The sequence below is a fragment of the Pristiophorus japonicus genome, chromosome 15 (assembly GCF_044704955.1).
Source record: "Pristiophorus japonicus isolate sPriJap1 chromosome 15, sPriJap1.hap1, whole genome shotgun sequence".
NCBI lineage: Eukaryota > Metazoa > Chordata > Chondrichthyes > Pristiophoridae > Pristiophorus > Pristiophorus japonicus.
In genome coordinates, this window is record NC_091991.1 from 39,129,104 (window position 1) to 39,149,342 (window position 20,239).

Here is a 20,239-nt window from a genome sequence, read left to right on the forward strand (position 1 = left end):
AATAATAACTTGCTCTTTGATTTTTTTCTGCCAAAGTGCATGACCTCACATTTTCCAACATTATACTCCATCTGCCAAATGTTTGCCTATTCACTTAGCCTGTCTATGTCCTTTTACAGATTTTTTGTGGTCTTCCTCACACATTGCTTTTCCTCCCATCTTTGTATCATCAGCAAACTTGGCTACGTTACACTCAGTCCCTTCTTGCAAGTCATGAATGTAGATTGTAAATAGTTGGGGGTCCCAGCACTGATCCCTGCACTAGTTACTGATTGCCAACCAGAGAATGAACCATTTATCCCGACTCTCTGTTTTCTGTTAGTTAGCCAACCTCTATCCATGCTAATATATTACCCCCAACCCCGTGAACTTTTATCTTGTGCAGTAACCTTTTATGTGGCACCTTGTCAAATGCCTTCTGGAAATCCAAATACACCACATCCACTGGTTCCCCTTTATCCACCCTGTTTGTTACATCCTCAAAGAATTCCAGCAATTCTTTATATTTTTTAATATGTTTTATTGGGGCTAAAAATAAACTTACCTTAATGGACATGGTTTTTAATATATAATTGAGTGAAAGAAATGTATTTTTCTATTTTTCTAAACTCTTACGCCTGCTTTTACCAGGCATAAGAATTTCAAGGGCACTCGCTGGGCAGAAGTTGGGCAATTAGCCCAACTCTCCGCCTGTAAATGCTCTTTTTTGTCAGATTCAGACGATCTGTCAATAGCATTCTTGACAAATCGCAAGTTCTGGGTTTCGGCGCATGCGCAGTGCATGTCTACACCAGAACTTGCGGGGCCCCGAAGGGTGTGTGCGTACCTCATACATGCTGGTAGGGGCCAGAAATTCACCCCAAATAAAGACAATTTTGAACTTCTTTGTTAAAACAAATCAGATTTACAACTTGTCCACTAAAAGCACCTATTTTTTTTCCTTTATGATGCAGAAATTTGTAGGTTACTGCTATCCCAGTTCTGTTGCACCAAAACTCAGGAAATAAGCAGCAAATTGCTTCAACAGCTATTAAATATGTTATGATTCTCCTGCTGTGAGTAAATGTGTGTATAATATTTAGAACATGAAAGGAAAGTATAGCATATTGACTAGCTATCACTTCTGTTATGAACAATGCATTTTAGCTTTTAATTTACAGTGTTATGTGCTATGCTTTGGAAAAGCTAAGTCAGCAGTACACGTACACCCCAATCTGTTAGAACATTGTACACTTTCTGATGGAAACTCATTGGACCTGAAACAAAAACTGCATTAAGCCACAATGTGTTATTAACATTTATAGTGTTTCCTAAAAAAAAACCCACTACCAGTTCTACTTATTAAAAAGCAATGAGTTGTGAAGTTGGGGCACTCCCTAATTAAGGTTAACTTTGTGATCTGTAACACTAGCATGTCAGGAGCTCCTCAAATGAAGCCTTATTCTGGCCTTTTATTTTCTCCCAGGGACACATTATCAGAATCTGCACACAGTAACAATTTCTATTAATTATTTAGATTTTGGGGGGAACAAACTACTACATGCCCTGTTTCTGAAACCTAAAATGAATTGTCAGCGTGACTGAATAGATTTTACTTCATATAGCCAACAAATCATTACCTTTTTAAATACCAACCAAAAAAACTGTTCAGTCACTTGTTAATTAAAGCAATGTTCCAGTTCATCAAAATCAACTTTAACTGTAGCTGGGCATATGTTGTTACACAGCTCTTTAAGACTACAACATTAGCATCCATTAATGACTTCAGTAATGTTAATCTCATTCACACATTACTGCTGTTTAAAATGTGTGAAACATCTTCCTGTCCCTCTGTGTTAGGTGAGATGAAAACTACAGGTGATAACTACTGTTATCGAAGTATGAAGTTGAAGCATCATCAGTTGCAATGTGAATAACATTACAATGGCCAATAGCGAATATTAATACTGCAGCAGCAACAGCTCTACAATAATCGTCTTCTTCTTAGGTGGTCCCTCGAATCGAGGACGACTTGCTTCCACGCCAAAAAGGGATGTGTTCAATGGGTTCACAGGTGCTTCAATGAAGGACCTGAACTGCATATTGAAGGGTGAAAAATGCCTGTGCGTGGATTTTTTTTACGTGTGGTGGCCGTTGCACACCAGCCACCAAACAGGCTTGACAGAGCTAGGTCTTGGTCCGGTGGCAAAGGTAAACCAAGACGACTGAGACCAGCTCTGCTGCATGGACCTAGTACGCACACATATCGCACATACCACTACAGGGTACAGCGCGAGCTGGTGCAGGAGGGTGACGGCAGTGAAGAGAGCGACTGGACTGGACTTCACCATAACCCAGGTCGGTGATTGGAGCGTGGGCAGGTACAGCTGGAGCGGCGAGATCGGGGCGAAGGAACAGTGAGAGATTGCAGGGCGATGTGATTGGGGCCCAGGAGAGGCGTGAGTTCGGGGCCCAGGAGAGGCGTGAGTTCGGGGCCCAGGAGAGGCGTGAGTTCGGGGCCCAGGAGAGGCATGGGCTCAGGGGCAGCACAGGTCAGCCCACACTGCGATATCTACAATAGTACATGTCCATACACTATACAAAGAGCAAATTTGATCCATGTGTGGACATTTTTCCTTGTTCATCTTTATGGCACTAATTATATATTTAGCAGAAGCAATTGCAAATATTTTCTTGGGGTGAGGAATGCTATGGCATAAGATGCAGGTGTACCAGCACACCTGAGCTCGGTTGAAGGCAGTAAAATGGTGGATAAAGTCACCTTGGGTCACTCTTGTCCGTCTGCCAGTAATAGTCAGTTAAAGGTGGCCTGCCCAAACTCTCAACTCACCAGAGAACCCCATTTTAAAATGGAAACCATAAACAGCAAAAACAAATACAAATTATTATATCAATTCCTCGGAACATATGTGATTTTTTTTAAATCCTGAAACTTGTCCCAAAAATCATCCAGTAATGATCCACAGCTGCATAACAAAATGCATTTACCCAATGTAGCATTCTGATTGGATTAGCCGCACTGGAAAGGCAATCTCCTGATGAGAGAATTTTCAGTCAAGAACAGGCTGTTGCAAAATCTTATTTGTTGATAAAATGAATCATTTGCAGAGGGTACTGTTAGAAAAGGATGATCTTACCAGGAACAATGAGTTTCTCAGTGGAAAAAACTTGGCAATCAAACACACCACTTCCCTGTTAAAACCTATTGTTATGATGTTAATTTGTAATACAAACCTTGCCAAGGAGATTCTTGCCCGTTGACCTCCACTGAGAGTAATCCCTCCATCTCCTAGAACAGTCATATCTTGGTTAGGAAACACTGAGATATCCTGGGGGAAAAGAGTGAAAATCCAGTGTGTCAGCGCTCTTCATTTTGCAGCAGTGAAAGTTGTTACTTTCTATTATATGCTCTGAGGAACTCAATTTGTGTTATTGTTGCTTGCAGTTGACTAAAATGTAAATAATGGAGATCCTGTCCAGTTCAATGTGGTAACGTTCAAGATGAACTGTTTGGCTAAAGTGGGGTGTTGGTGCAACATAGATGCAGTGCGGTAGCATATGGATTTATGCTCAGGATTCCCCGCACTTTATGTTCGCACGCTCAGCTGTGACATTGGAGGGAGGTGTTCAGGCGAGGCTTGGTATTTCTCCAAGAAAAATCAGGGAAAATTGGAGGGCTAGTTTCTCTGGGCCATTCTCATCAACCTCTTAGCAGCTGGTTAGAAGTCCAATCTCCTGACCATACTATAGTAGGAAAGGGAAGAAAATCCTACTCAACAAATGGTTAAGATTTGGAATGCACTGCCTGATACAGTAATGGAAACAGATTCAATGGTAGCGTTCAAAGGGACTTGGATAAATACTTGAAGGAAAAAGAATTGCAGGGATATGGGGAAAGAGCCAGGGAGTGGGATTAATGGTATTGCTCTTCAAAAGTGCCAGCATAAACTTGATGGGCCGAATGGCCTCTTTCTGTGCTGTACTATTCTATGATTCTATGTTTCTATGATAAAATAGAAAATGACATATCAACAAAAAAATGTAGATCAGTTGCATTCGGATTACAATAAAATAATGAGCCATAATTCACCATATCAGGGCATCTAACAACGTCTGCCATTAGTTAGACTTGCCCTTGCACATTTAGCTTTTTACATTTTTTGCGTGGTAAATTGCTGAAAGTGCTGATAACATCGCAGCGAGGTAAACAGGGCATCTGTGGCCCAAGTGAACAGGACAAGCAACAGTTTATCTCCTTAATCAATCAGACTGAAGGATTGTGAAATTAACAGCACAAGGACTGAGAAGGAACTGTAATTCGAGTGGGCGATTTCAGTTCAACTCGGGTACAGTAAGAGAGGGAATGAAAGATTAGATTAAGAGAGAGAGAGAAAAGAACAGAAAGAAAAACTAAAAAATAAGTTTTAATTTAAAATTCAATTCTCCAGCAACAATGAATTCTTGATTTGTAATAGTTAATTTTCAGTGCCATAGAGGTTAATTGGCAGTAATTAACACTTATCACATTGTCAAAAGGGTACTTAGACTTGAAATGACAAGACTTAACTTTCTGTGGTGAGTTTAGTTTGTTTGTAGCATGCAAATACAGCAGCTTTACACCGTTCAATGCATTTCAATGGTGAGGCAGACAGTGAGATGCCGCTTATGCGAAGTTAACGGTGGAGCACCGCATCTCGGACAGCGACGTTCAAGTTCGCATCTGACCCTCACCTGAAGTTGCGTTGCTTTTTGCACATAAATAACGGCGAGCGCCATTAGCCTCACCGTTTATTGACAGCAAATTTTGGACCAGTATTTCATGGTGTCACTGCTGCAGAATATTTTGTGTGAATGTGGATGCACACCTTTAATTTAGGAGTTGTGAACTTTTACCTCTGACTACCACAAGATGAAATAAAGAATGAAAATTATATGATAATCTGAACCTAAAAATTGACCTATCAGATGAATAGAAATTTAATAAAGAGTTTGAAATTTAGTATGCTGGTGACTACATCAAGAAATGGCAATTCTCGCAGTTTCTCCATCTCCGTCGCATCTGCTCTGACGATGCACCTTCCACACTAGTGCCTCTGACATGTCTTCCTTTTTCCTCAAATGAGGATTCCCCTCCGCTGCGGTTAACATGGCCCTCAATCGTGTCCTTTTTATTTCCCGCACCGTTATTCTCACCTCTTCCCCTCCCTCTCAGAACCACGACAGGGTTCCCCTTGTCCTCACCTTTCACCCCACCAGCCTCCACGTTCAATGGATCATCCTCCACCATTTCTGCCACCTCCAGCGTGATCCCACCATCAATCACATCTTCCCCTCCCCTCTCCTCTCAGCATTCCGATGGGACTGCTCCCTCTGCGACAATCTGATCCATTCCGCAGTCACCCCCAGCACCCCCTTTCCATGGCACCTTCCTTTGCAAATGCAGGAAATGCAATACCTGCCCTTTTACCTCCTCCCCACTGTCTAGTGCCCCACATACTTTGTTATGTCTATTAACTGGGTTTTACCTGCCACCAGAGGGCGCGATTGTTGGAGTCCGAATGGTCACTGGCAGACACGTGCAAGCCGTGTATATAAGGTTGGCAGCCATGTTGAATCCTCATTTTGAGAGTAAGTAAACTGGAGTACGGCCATGCATGAACTAGCTCACCGTACTTAGCCTCGTGGAGTTATTCGATACTTAACAATTGGCGATGAGTTAAAAATACGAACTTTGACGCAACCATGTCTGTTGGAATTTTGGAGAGATACGTGGAAGGGGAAGACTGGGAGGATTTTCTGATCACCTTGACCAGTATTTTGTAGCCAACTGATTGGAAGGAACCGATAACACAATTAAGCACAGGGCAGTTCTCCTCATCGTTTGTGGGTCAAAAATTTATGACCTTATCAAGAATCTACTCTCTCCGACTCGACCAATGGATAAGACTGACGATGAATTGTGTACGCTGGTTCGGAACCACTTTAAACCAAAGGAAAGCATCATCATGGCGAGGTATCATTTCTATACGCACAATCGCTCCGAGAGCCAGGAATTGGCGGAATTTGTCGTCGACCTGAGACGTCTTGCTGGGCCGTGCAACTTTGGAGCTGCATTGGAGGAAATGCTGCGGGACTTTATCGTGCTTGGCATTGGCCACGATGTCATCCTTCGAAAGCTGCTGGCTGCTGAATCTCTAGACCTGAGCAGGGCCATCACGATCACCCAGGCATGCATGTCCACGGACGAAAACTTAAAACCGATATCTTCTCAGCATCAAAACTCACCGGCAAGTACTGTGCATAAAATATCGGCGGCAGGCAGAACTGCACATGGCAGGGCCTACTCATCCGCGTTCGTACGACCTGTAACTGCTCAAAGTCCGCCTTCGGGGTTGAATCAAATCTCGCTTTGTTGGTGTTGCGGGGGCTATAATTGAGCCCATCAATGCCGATTCAAGCAGTACGTGTGCAAAGGCTGTGCAACAATGAGGCACCTTCAGCGAATGTGTCTGCAACCAAGCAAGAGTGCTGCGACTCACCACGTGGCTGAGGATGATCGAATCAGCATGGATCAAGCAGCACAGGCAACTCAACCTGAGGTACAGGGCGAAGAAGTGTATGGGGTACTTTCTTTTACCAAAAGTCCTCCAATAATGCTAGAAGTTAAATTAAATGGGGTTCCAGTATCCATGGAATTGGACACGGGTGCGAGTCAGTCAATAATGAGCCAGAGGGCTTTCGAAAAGCTGTGGGACACTAAGGCAAAAAGACCCAATCAATGTGAAGCTGCGTACCTACACCAAAGAGCTCATACCAGTCATTGGCAGCGTGGCAGTAAAGGTATCGAACGATGGAGCTGTGCATGATTTATCGTGGATCGTTCCAGGCAATGGCCCAACGCTGTTCGGCGAGTTGGCTTGAGAAAATTAAATGGAACTGGAACGATATTAAAGCCTTATCATCAGTGGATGACTCTTCATGTGTTCAAGTACTGAGCAAGTACCCCTCGTTGTTCGAACCAGGCATCGGCAACTTCACAGGAGCCACGGTGCAGATCCACCTGGGCCCGGATGCAAGACCCGTCCATCACAAGGCTTGGGCGGTTCCGGACATGATGAGGGAGAAGGTTGAGATCGACCTGGACAGACTTCAATGGGAAGGAATCATATCACCAGTCGAGTTCAGAAAATGGGCCAATCCAATTGTCCCGGTGTTGAAAAGTGATGGCACGGTCAGGATCTGCAGCGATTACAAGGTAACGATTAATCGAGTCTCGATACAGGATCATTACCCGTTACCCAAAGCTGACGACCTGTTTGCAATGCTAGTGGTGGGGATGTCGTTTACCAAATTGGACCTGACCTCCGTTTACATGACACAAGAGCTGGTCGAATTTTCAAAAAAACTGGCGTGCATCAACACGCACAAAGGACTGTTTATATAGCACAGATGCCCTTTCAGAATTCGCTCGGCGGCAGCCATATTTCAGAATAACATGGAGAGTTTGCTGAAGTACTTCCCGAGAACCGTCGTGTTCTATGATGACATCCTGATCACCGGTCGCGACGCCACTGTACACCTGCACAACCTGGAAGAGGTTCTACGTCGTCTGGACAGAGTGGGACTCAGGCTAAAACGCTCCAAGTGCGTTTTCATGGCACCAGAAGTCGAATTCCTGGGGAGAAAGATTGCAGCAGACGGCATCAGGCCTACGGACTCGAAGACAGAGGCCACCAAGAATGTACCCAGACCCCAGAGTGTGACGGAGTAGCATTCGTTCCTGGGTCTTCTCAACTATTTCGGTAACTTTCTACCTAGTTTGAGCACATTGCTAGAGCCCTTGCACATATTGCTGAGAAAGGGTAAAGACAGAGCCTTTGAGAAGGCCAGGAACCTGCTATGTTCCAATAAATTACTGGTACACTATGACCCATGTAAGCGGTTAGTGCTGGCCTGCGACGCCTCATCATATGGGGTCAGTTTTGTGCTCCAGCAAGCCAATGTATCAGGCAAACTTCAATCAGTTGCATACGCATCCAGAAGTCTGTCTAAGGGCTGAAAGAGCCTATAGTATGGTGGAGAAAAAGGCTTTAGCATGCGTATATGGGGTTAGGAAAATGCACCAATACCTGTTTGGGCTTCAGTTTGAGCTTGAAACAGACCACAAGCCACTCATTTCATTGTTTTCTAAGAGCAAAGGTATAAACACCAATGCCTTGTCCCACATCCAATGATGGGCACTGACATTATCTGCTTATGATTATGTCATCCACCAAATACCAGGTACTGAAAACTGTGCTGATGCGCTTAGCCAGCTACCATTACCCACAACTGGGGTGGAAATGCCGCAGCCCGCAGACTTGCTGCTGGTCATGGACGCCTTAGAGAGCGAGGGGTCACCCATCACGGCTCGCCAAATTAGGACCTGGACCAGCCAGGATTCTGTACTGTCAAGTGTAAAAAGGCGTGTTCTAAATGGAAATTGGTCTACCATTCCCAGGGAAATGCAGGATGAAATTAATCCTCATAGCCGCCGCAAAGATGAATGATCTATTCAGTCTGATTGTCTGTTATGGGGTAATCGTGTTGTTATGCCAAAAAAAGGCAGGGAAACTTCTGTGTGAGGTTTACACAGTACCCACCCAGGCATTGTCATGATGAAGGCCATTGCCAGGTCTCACGTTTTGTGGCCTGGCATTGATTCGGACTTGGAGTCATGCGCGCATCAGTGCAACACTTGCATGCAACTGACTAACGCACCTGTCGAGGCTCCGCTGAGTCTGTGGTCATGGCCATCCAAACCGTGGTCAAGGATCCACATAGACTTTGCTGGCCCCTTTCTCGGCAAAATGTTTTTAGTGGTAGTGGACGCTTACTCCAAATGGATTGAATACGCAATCATGTCATCCAGCACATCCACGGCCACTATTGAAGGCCTCCAGGCCATGTTCACCACCCATGGCCTGCCCGACATCCTTGTCAGCAACAACAGACCGTGCTTCACCAGTTCGGAGTTCCACGAGTTTATGACCTGTAATGGCATCAAGCATGTCCGTTTGCCCCTTTCAAACCCACGCCTAATGGTCAAGCGGAGCGGGCTGTCCAAACCATTAAGCAGAGCCTAAAACACGTGACTCACGGCTCCCTACAGACCCGCTTGTCCCGCATTCTGCTCAGTTACCGGATGAGACCCCACTCGCTCACCGGGCTCCCTCCTGCCGAGCTGTTAATGAAGAGAGGCCTCAAAACCAGGCTCTCCCTTGTACACCCGGATCTCAACCAGAAGGCAACGGCAGCAATGGTACCACGATCGCGCGGCCGTATCACGTGACATTGCTGTTCACGACCCTGTGTTTGTCCTAAATTATAGTCATGGTCCAAACTGGTTTGCTGGCACGATTTTGGCCAAGGAGGGGAACAGGGTTAAATGGCCAAACGTGCAAGAGGCACATTGACCAAACCAAACTGCAATTCACAGACAACCCAGAACAATTGAAGATTGCATCATCATCGACCAACCAACACACATCCAACCATCGGTTGACCCTTGTGTCATTCACGAAGTCGAACGTACCATCCCCGACAGTCCTGTCAGACCGACTGCTCTGCAATGTAGCTCACCCAAGCTTGGGTTCGAACTGAGAAGATCAACCAGGGAGCGGAAGGCCCCGGACCATCTCAACATGTAGATACAACTTGTACCAAGGACTTTGGGGGGGAATGATGTTATGTATATTAACTGGGTTTTACCTGCCATCGGAGGGCGTGACTGTCGGAGTCCTAATGGTCACTGGCAGACACGTGCAAGCCGTGTATATAATGTTGGCAGCCATGTTGAATCCTCACTTTGAGAATAAATAAACTGGAGTAAGGTCATCCGGAACTAGCTTACTGTACTTAACCTTGTGGAGTTATTCGATACTTAACCATCGGGACAAGACTTGTGAAATTTGGGGCTTATGTGTTTTTTCCATAATGTTCTCAAGTACTTTGTGAACAGTATTCAGTTTGACTTTATGTCCATATATGCATTGATGGCATTTTCTGTATCCATTCACCATAGCCAACATCTCTATTTACATGTCATTCTTTTGTGCTTCAGTCAGTGCATGTGAGGCATAAGTCATAGTTTTATCATTTAAAGGAGCGAAGCATCTAACCCAGCCTATGATGCATCAACATATAGAATGACCTATTATCTTGCGTCCAAATGCTGTATCACTGGTCTTGAAGAATGTGTGATCAGGTGCTTTGTTTCTTTGAAAACTTTATCAAGGTTGTCATCCCACGTGAAAGACATGTCATTTTTCGGTAGATTGTTCAATGATTTGATTACCTGTATCAGTCTTAGAGCAAATTTTATGATAGTTCAATGTGGAATCATAGAATCATACAGCACAGAAGGAGGCCATTCGACCCAGCATGCCTGTGCCGGCTCTGTGAAAGATTTATCTAATTAGTCCCACTCCTCTGCTCTTTCCTCCATAGCCCTGCAATGTTTTCCTTTTCAAGTATTTCTCCAATTCCTTTTTGAAAGTTATTATTGAATCTGCTTCCACCAGCCTTCCAGGCCGTATATTGCAGATCACCACAGCTCGCTGCGTAAAAAAAACACATCCTCCTCTCCTCTCTGGTTCTTTTGCCAACTACCTTCAATCTGTGGCCTCTGGTTACCATACACTCCTGCCAGCGGAAGCAGTTTCTCCTTATTTACTCTATCAAAATCCTTCATCATTTTGAACACCTCTATTAAATCTCCTCTTTATCATCTCTGCTCTAGTCTCCCCACATAACTAAAGTCCCTCATACATGGTATAATTCTAGTAAATCTCCTAGAAACATAGTAACATAGAAATTTATAGCACAGAAGGAGCTATTTCGGCCCATGTCCGTGCCAGCCTATAAAGAGCCACACAGCCTTCAGTCAGCAGCCCTGAAGGTTACATATCAACCTATGTGCATATAAACATATAAACAATGTGTTATATATGAATAAAGAATCTGACTGGATACTGTGAGCTCAAAGTAAAGTGTGACCGTAGTCTTTTATTGAAGGTCTCCAGAGTGCCTCTCCAGCCTGTGAGGCCTTCTTAAGTACCTGTGCTCCCAAGGGATTGTGGGATCTCTTGGGATGCCAGGGGATGAGCCTTCTGGTGGCAGTACAATGTATATACAAGTTTACATACATAACAACACTCCTCCCCCCCCCCTCTGAAAGTTAACAGTGTAACTATTTACAAGGTAAGCCGATCTGGGGCCTTGCTGGCCCGTGCTGCCCCTGGACCCATGCCTATTTCACCAGTCCATCTATATCCTGATGTCTGCTACTATACTTTACACTGTTTACTACTTTTCAGTTTTGTGTCATCTGTAAACTTTTAAATTATGCCCTGCATACTCAAGTACAGGTCAATAATATTTATCAAAAAGAGCAGTGGTCCTAATACTGACCCCTATGGGATGCCACTGAATATTTCCCTCGAATCTGAACAACCACCATTCACCACTACTCTCTGCTTTCTGTCCCTGAGGTTATTTTGTATCCATTCTGCCACTGCCCTTTAATCCCATGGTCTTCAATTTTGCTAACAAGTCTATTATGCGATACTTTATCAAACACCTTTTGAAAGTCCATATGCACAACAACAACCGCACTAACTTCATCCATCCTCTCCGTTACTTCATCAAAGAACGCAATCAAGTTTGTCAGAAACGATTTGCTTTTAACAAATCCATGCTGGCTGTCATTTATTAACTCATGTTTTTCCAAGTGACAAATAATTTTGTCCTGGACTATTGTCTCTAAAAGTTTCGCCACCACTGATGTTAGACTGGCTGGCCTGTAGTGACCGGCTTTATCCTTGCTCAATGATTCTATGACATCCTGCGATTCCAAATGGGCATTTTAGTGAATCTCCATCGTCTAAGTAGGGTATCGTATTTAATGTATTTATTACTTTCCTAATTAAGTGCTACTTATCAATATATTGATTTGCAATAAGAATGAAGAAGACTCATGCATTGGCAAATTTGTTTCTAATGTCTTCTATTGTTTGTACTGTAATGTGCCCTCATGATTGCCATGGGAAAATGAGAGGTAGTACAGACTAATGTAAATAGCAAAATGGGTATAAATGCATTTTGTAGGGGCAATGACGTAATGAAAAAGTATCTGGCAAACTGTGAATGCATGACACTAGAATGAGTAACACCACTGTATATGCTGTATAGTGATGATACATGAGGGTTGCTAACTCTGGTTGGACATTTCCTGGAGGTTTCATCATATTACCTCTGGCATCCAACCACTCCACTCCCACGCTTCCATCACTGGGTGCCTGACACATCCACCTTTGTGGCACACCGCCTTCCCACACCAATTAGAAAGCAAATAGACTCTTCATTACCTGATTGGATGAGCTTTACAGCCAATGAATTACTCTTGGAGTGTTGTCACTGTTGTAATGTAGGAAACGCAGCAGCCAATTTGCACATGGCAAGCTCCCACAAACAGCAATGTGATAATGACCTGATAATCTGTTTTTTTTATTATGTTGATTGAGGGATAAATATTGGCCAGGACTCCGGGAATAACTCCCCTGCTCTTCTTCGAAATGGGACCTTTTACATCCACCTGAGAGGGCAGATGGGGCCTCGGTTTAACATCTCATCCAAAAGACAGCACTTCCGACAGTGCAGCACTCCACTGGAGTGTCAGCCTAGATTTATGTGCTCAAGTCCCTGGAGTGGGACTTGAATCCACAACCTTCTGACTCAGAAGCAAGGGTGCTCCCCACTGAGCCACAGCTGATACTTAACTAATAAACAAGAATGATCAAAGAAAATAGAAAAAAGAGCACAACTTTTTTTAATGGCCCTCTGACCTCACAGCAGGTGCTTAAACCTTGATCTTTGATTCCAGGAGATTTCAAGACAATCCTGATGGATTAATAACCCTTCAGTCTCTCCTCCCTCTGCAAACAATGGAACTTAACTTGAATGGAATGGAATATCGGGGTGGGGTGTATCGAGGGTGGATGATTTGATAATGTCCACGTTACAGTGCAGTCTAAGATGGATTTCTACCTCATTACTTCTTATAAGAACAGATTGAAACACAAAACAAATGCGATTCTTATGCAGTCTTTAACATTAGATCCCCTCCATTCGGCATTTTACACAGCTTCCCTCTCCTTCAGGAAGTACCATGTTTCCTGCAGAATAATTGACCTTGGACAGTCTTATCAGTTCGAAGTGATTCTATTTTTATTATGTTTGTAAAATGGTTAGGGTTAGTTTTCACAAGCCTTTGTAGATCAGAATTGCTGGAGAGGATGGGAAATTCCTGTTTGCTTGAGTTTTTGTTGCAAGAGTAAAGGGAATGTTTTGTTTGCCTTTGACACTTAACCTCGATATTAACACCCACCCCCCTCCTCCACGACGTGCGGGAGTGGGTCGGGAAGGTGGTTAAAGACTTGACTATGGGGAATGTGTCTCCAACGCACTGCGCAAGTGCCCTATAGTGGCGGTCAAGCATCCCGCCATGGAGAGGCGAGACACCTCATGAGTGTTATGTATGCAAACTTTATAATAGTGTAAGACTTGCCACCAGGGGGCGCACCTGTTGGAGACTCAAGGGTCACCTGCATACCTCGTGCCAACAAGTATAAAAGGTTGTCTGCCATGCTGCTTCTTCACTCTGGAGTTTGATTAAAGAGACTAAGGTCACACCAGTTTGAGCTTACAGCATACAGTCTTGTGGAGTTATTCTGAACATAACAATTGACGACGAGTAACAGATCATGAACTTTCACACGGTTATGGCTGCCGTTGGTATTCTTGAGAGATTTGTTGAGGGCGATGATTGGGAAGCCTTCATTGAGCATCTTGATCAGTACTTCATGGCCAACGAGCTGGATACGGACAGTAACGCGGTCAATCGCAGGGCGATTCTCCTCACCATTTGTGGGTTCACGATATATGGCCTCATTAAAAATCTGCTAGCACCGATGAAACCAACAGACAAGTCATATGAAGAGCTGTGCATGCTGGTTCGGGAACACCTCAAGCCGAAGGAGAGCATCTTAATGGCCAGGTATCACTTTTATACGCACCATCGTTCCGGGGGGCCAGGACGTGGCGAGCTATGTCGCCGACCTAAGACGCCTTGCGGGACCGTGCAAATTTGCTGGATTTTGGGGGAAGTGTTGCGGGACTTTTTTGTGTTTGGAATCGGCCACAAGGTAATTCTTCGCAAACTGCTGTCTGCCGAATCCCTAGATCTGAGCAAGGCCATCACGATAGCCTCGGCTTTCATGTCCACGAATGATAACACTAAGCAGATATCTTCTCAGCATTGAAGCTCACCGGCAAGTACTGTGCATAAAATAACGCCTTCAGCAGGCAGAACTGTACGTGGTCCCGCAGACCTAGGACGACTCAGAGTCCGCTGTGGGGCGTGAATGCAAATCCATTAACACCATGTTGGCGCTGAGGGGATAATCATATAGCCCATCAATGTCGATTCAAGCACTACGTGTGCAAAGGCTGCAGAACAATGTGGCACCTCCAGCGAATGTGCAACCGTGCTGCGACTCACCATGTGGCAGAGTCGGCAGAAGGTGACTGGTCCGGCGTGGATCATGCTGAACAAGTAAGAGAGGCAATTCAACCCGAGGCTGAAGAGAAAGTGTATACACCTTCACCACCAAAAGCCCTCCGATAATGTTGAAAGTCAAATTAAATGGCATTCCAGTTTCCATGGAATTGGACACGGGGGGCGAGTCAGTCAATTATGAGCCAGACGGTTTTTGAGAAACTGTGGGGCAACAAGGCACAAAGGCCAAAACTAAGCCTGATTCAGACAAAGCTGCGCACGTACACCAAAGAGCTCATACCAGTCATTGACAGTGCGGCAGTGAAGGTATCATACGATGGAGCTGTGCATGATTTTATCACTATGGATTGTACCAGGCGCTGTTCGGCAGAAGCTGGCTAAGAAAGATCCAATGGAACTAGGATGACATCAGAGCACTGTCTTCGGTGGATGGCGCCTCATGCGCTCAAGTGCTAAACAAATTTCCGTCGATATTTGAGCCAGGCAGCGGCAACTTCACAGGTGCCAAAGTGCAGATCCATCTAGTCCCTGATGCATGGTCCATTCATTACAAGGCCCGAGTGATTCCATATATGACGCGGGAGGAAGTCGAGATCGCATTGGACAGACTTCAACGAGAGGGAATTATATCACCAGTCGAGTTCAACGAGTGGGCCAGTCCAATTGTTCCGGTGTTGAAAAGCGATGGCATGGTCAGAATCTGCGGAGACTACAAAGTAACGATCAACCGAGTCTCGTTACAGGACCAGCACCCACTACCCAAAGCGGGGGACCTGTTCGCAACAGTAGGGGCGAAGTCGTTCACCAAGCTGGATCTAATCTCTGCTTCCATAACACAGGAGCTGGCTGAATCTTCGAAAAGATTGACGTGCATCAACACGCACAAAGGACTGTTCATATACCACAGATGCCCTTTTGGGATTCGCTCGGCTGCTGCCATCTTCCAGAGGAACATAAAGAGTCTGCTGAAATCGGTTCCGCACACTGTTGTATTTCAAGACGACATCCTGATCACCGGTCGTGACACCACCGAACACTGGAAGAGGTTTTAAAGCGACTGGACAGAGTGGGACTCAGGCTGAAATGCTCCGTATGTTTTCTTGGTGCCAGAGGTCGAATTTTTGGGGAGAAAGATTGCGGCGGACGGCATCAGACCCACGGACTCTAAGACGGAGGCCATCAAGAATGCACCCAGGCCACAGAATTTGATGGAGTTGCGTTCGTTCCTGGGACTCCTCAACTATTTTGGTAACTTTCTACCTGGTTGAGCACTTTGTTGGAACCTTTGCATTTATTGCTACGTAAGGGTGACAACTGGGTTTGGGGTAAATCTCAAGAGACAGCCTTTAATAAGGCCAGAAACCTGCTATGTTCTAACAAGTTACTTGTATTGTATGACCCATGTAAACGTTTAGTACTAGCTTGTGATGCATCTTTGTACGAGGTCGGTTGTGTGTTACAGCAAGCCAATGGGTCAGGCAAACTGCAACCGGTTGCATATACGTCCAGAAGTTTATCTAAGGCTGAAAGAGCCTCCAGTATGGTTGAGAAAGAAGCATTAGCATGCGTATATGGGGTTAAGAAAATGCACCAGTACCCATTTGGACTCTGGTTCGAGCTCGAAACCGACAACAAACCGCTCATTTCGCTGTTTTCAGAAAGCAAAGGTATTAACACCAATGCTTCGTCCCGCATCCAAAGATGGGCACCAACATTATCTGCGTATGATTATATAATCCGCCACAGACCAGGCACTGAGAACTGTGCTGGTGCCCTCAGTCGGCTACCACTGCCCACCACCAAGGTGGAAATGGCACAACCCACAGACTTGCTTCTTGTAATGGATGTTTTTGAGAGCGAGGAGTCACCTGTCATGGCTCGCCAGATCAGGACCTGGACTAGCCAGGATCCTGTGCTATCACGAGTAAAAAGCTGCGTCCTCAATGGGAGCTGGTCGGCTGTTCCCGGGGAAATGCAAGATGAAATTAAACTGTTTTACCGACGCAAGGTTGAAATGTCCGTCCAATCGGATTGTTTCCTGTGGGGGAATCGCGTGGTTTTGCCAAAAAAAGGCAGGGAAACGTTTATACGCGATCTACACAGTACCCACCCAGGCATAGTCACGATGAAGGCTATCGCCAGGTCGCACGTTTGGTGGCCCAGCATTGACTCGGAATTGGAGTCATGCATACACCAATGTAACACTTGCTCACGGTTGAGCAATGCACCAAGGGAGGCCTCACTGAGTCTGTGGTCATAGCCCTCCAAACCGAGGTCCAGGGTCCACGTAGATTTCGCTGGCCCCTTTTGAGGAAAGATGTTTCTAATAGAAGTGGACGCTTACTCTAAATGGATTGAATGTGTAATAATGTCTGCATGTACATCCACTGCCACCATTGAAAGCCTCCGGGCCATGTTCGCCACTCATGGTTTGCCCAACATCCTTGTTAGTGACAATGGACCATGTTTCACCAGCTCGGAATTCAACGAGTTCATGACCCACAATGGCATCAAACATGTCAGGTCTGCCCTGTTTAAGCCTGCATCCAATGGTCAAGTAGAACGGGCAGTCCAATTTATCAACCAGAGCTTGAAATGTGTGACGGACGGTTCCCTGCAGACCTGGTTATCCCGGGTTCGACTCAGCGACCGGACGCGACCCACACGCTTACCGGGGTTACCCCGGCAGAATTGTTAATGAAGAGAGCACTCAAAACCAGGCTCTCCTTAGTCCACCCGGATTTCAATGATCATGTAGAAACCTGGCGTCACCGGCATAACGTGTACCACGATCGCGCGGCTGTATCGCGTGACATTGAGGTCAATGACCCTGTGTTTGTTCTTAATTACGGTCATGGTCCCAAATGGGTTGCTGACACTGTTTTAGCCAAGGAGGGGAATAGAGTGTTTGTTGTCAAACTACTGAATGGACAAACGTGCAGAAAGCATTTGGATCAGACCAAACTGCGATTCACTGACAACCAAGAATAGTTTGAAGAGGACATTACCATCATTAATCCACCTACACACACCCAACCAGCAATCGACCTCACTGTCAATCACGAAGATGAACCCACCATGCCCGACAGTCTGATCAGACCAGCCACGCTGCAGTGCAGTAATGATCCGACAAACTCACCCATGCCAGGACTTCAACTCAAACGATCAACCCGGGAACGAAGAGCCCCGGATCGCCTCAACTTGTAAATAACTTGTATCGAAGACTTTGGGGGCGTGGGGAGTGATGTTATGTATGTAAACTTTATATTAGTGTAAGACTTACCACCAGGGGGCGCACCTGTTGGAGACCCAAGGGTCAACTGCACACCTCGTGCAAGCAAGTATAAAAGGTTGTTTGCCATGCTGCTTTGGCACTCTGGAGTTTGATTAAAGAGACTAAGGTCACACCAGTTTGAGCTTACAGCATACAGTCTTGTGGAGTTATTCTGAACATAACACTCCAGATCACTCAAAGCTTTAAGAAAGAATAAATTTGTACTATTTATAGAATATGTGCTTACAGTGATTCAGTCACTGATATCATTGATTGCAATGTTAGTGCTGAAAGGCAAATGAGGCGGTACTGCTGCCTTTGTAGACTCTCTGGCAATTCTCATTGCCTTTTCCTGCTCACAGGACAAGGTAACAGGATAGGTTTAGATGAAGAGGACACTGCAGCCAATTAAATCCCCTTCTTCCAGAATACTAATCTCTTCCCATTACAATTATTGTTTTTAATCTTCTTATTGTCTATTTGTACCAATGAAGGATGCCACAATCTTCCCTTCAGTCATATCTTGTTCAATCATGCCTGCCATTTAATTGTTTCCTATCACACCTGGAATCAGTCAGAAATTTATTTATCTCTGCTCATAATCTGTATACAACCGCTATCAGAGTTGCTAAATGGAACTACTGTCCTTCTGGCTCATCAACAGCCATTTAATTTGGTACCATGCCAAAGCTGTCTCTAGTAATGGGCCCAATTTTCCCCAACCACTTTTATTGTGTTGCTAACACAGATGAGGCTGCACACAGGGAGGTTAAAGTAACAGTGACCTCAGTCTTTAATAAGACACTCCAGAGTAAGGAACAGGACTTAAGGGTCGGCTTATATACAGTGCTCCCAAGCGATGCTGGGATCCCTTGGGACTTCAGGGAATGAGCTCCCTGGTGGCGGAACATGGGAGTGCATGCTTTACAGATACACAACATCACTCCCCCGACCAAAGTCAAAGTGAAAACTATTTACAAGGTGAGGCGGTCGGGAGCCTTTCTTTCCCTGGTGGACCGCCTCGGTACAAATGTCTGTTCTGGTGTGTTGGCTGTGCCCTCGCTGGGTTGGCGTGTTGTTGGTCCTGCAGGACTGCTAGGTGAGCCTGGCCTTGCTGGGCTGTTGGACGTGATGGGTTCGATTTCCTGGTCTGGCGTGGTGTCGTTGATCCTTTGGGTGTGTGTTGTGGGTTCGAAAAAGGTGGTGTCGGCTGTGGGTTGTTCAGGACAGTCTGTGAACCGCAGCCTCGTTTGGTCCAGGTGCTTTCTGCAAATTTGTCCATTGTCTAGTTTGACTACAAACACCCTATTCCCTTCTTTAGCTATCACCGTGCCCGTGATCCACTTGGGACCATGTCCATAGTTTAGCACATAAACAGGGTCATTCAGATCAATTTTCCATGACACAGTGCGTCCATCGTTTACATTTTGTTGCTGCCGCCTGCTCTCTACCTGATCATGCAGGTTGGGGTGAACCAGCGAGAGTCTGGTTTTAAGTGTCCTTTTCATGAGTAGCTCAGCTGGGGGCACCCCTGTGAGCGAGTGGGGTCTCGTGCGGTAGCTGAGCAGTACTCGGGACAGGCGGGTTTGGAGTGAGCCTTCTGTGACTCGTTTAAGACTCTCTTTGATGGTTTGTACTGCCCGCTCTGCCTACCCATTGGAGGCTGGTTTAAACGGGGCCAAGGTGACATGTCTGATCCCATTGCGGGTCATGAATTCTTTAAATTCGGTACTGGTGAAACATGGCCCGTTGTCACTGACCAGTATGTCAGGCAGGCTGCGGGTGGCAAACATGGCCCTCAGACTTTCAATGGTGGCGGTGGCGGTGCTTCCTGACATTATTTCACATTCAATACATTTTGAAAAAGAATCCACCACCACCAGGAACATTTTACCGAGAAACGGGCCCACATAGTCGACATGGATCCTCGACTATGGTCAGGCGGGCCAGGACTACAAACTTAAGTGGTGCATTGCTCAACTGAGCACATACGCTGCATTGCCGTACACAGGACTCTAAGTCAGAGTCGATACCGGGCCACCACACGTGGGATCTGGCTATTGCTTTCATCATTACTATACCCGGGTGTGTGCTGTGGAGATCCAAGATAAATGTCTCCCTGCCCTTTTTTGGTAGCACTACATGGTTACCCCACAACAGGCAGTCTGCCTGAATGGACAGCTCGTCCTTTCACCGCTGGAACGGCTTGATTGGCTCTTGCATTTCAACGGGGATGCTGGCCCAGCTCCCATGCAGTACACAGTTTTTTACTAGGGACAGCAGAGGATCTTGGCTGGTCCAAGTCCTAATCTGGCGGGCCGTGACAGGTGATTTATCATTTTCAACGC

At 45.6% G+C, this 20,239-nt stretch overlaps 1 protein-coding gene across 1 annotated transcript in view; it reads right to left on the reverse strand.

Moving 5' to 3' along the window:
• Positions 1–20,239, reverse strand: part of cftr (CF transmembrane conductance regulator) — a 134,356-nt gene that overhangs the window by 53,065 nt on the left and 61,052 nt on the right. The window contains exon 13 of the mRNA XM_070901699.1: positions 3,235–3,329. Coding sequence (XP_070757800.1) covers positions 3,235–3,329 — 95 coding nt within the window. The remainder of the gene's footprint in view (positions 1–3,234; positions 3,330–20,239) is intronic.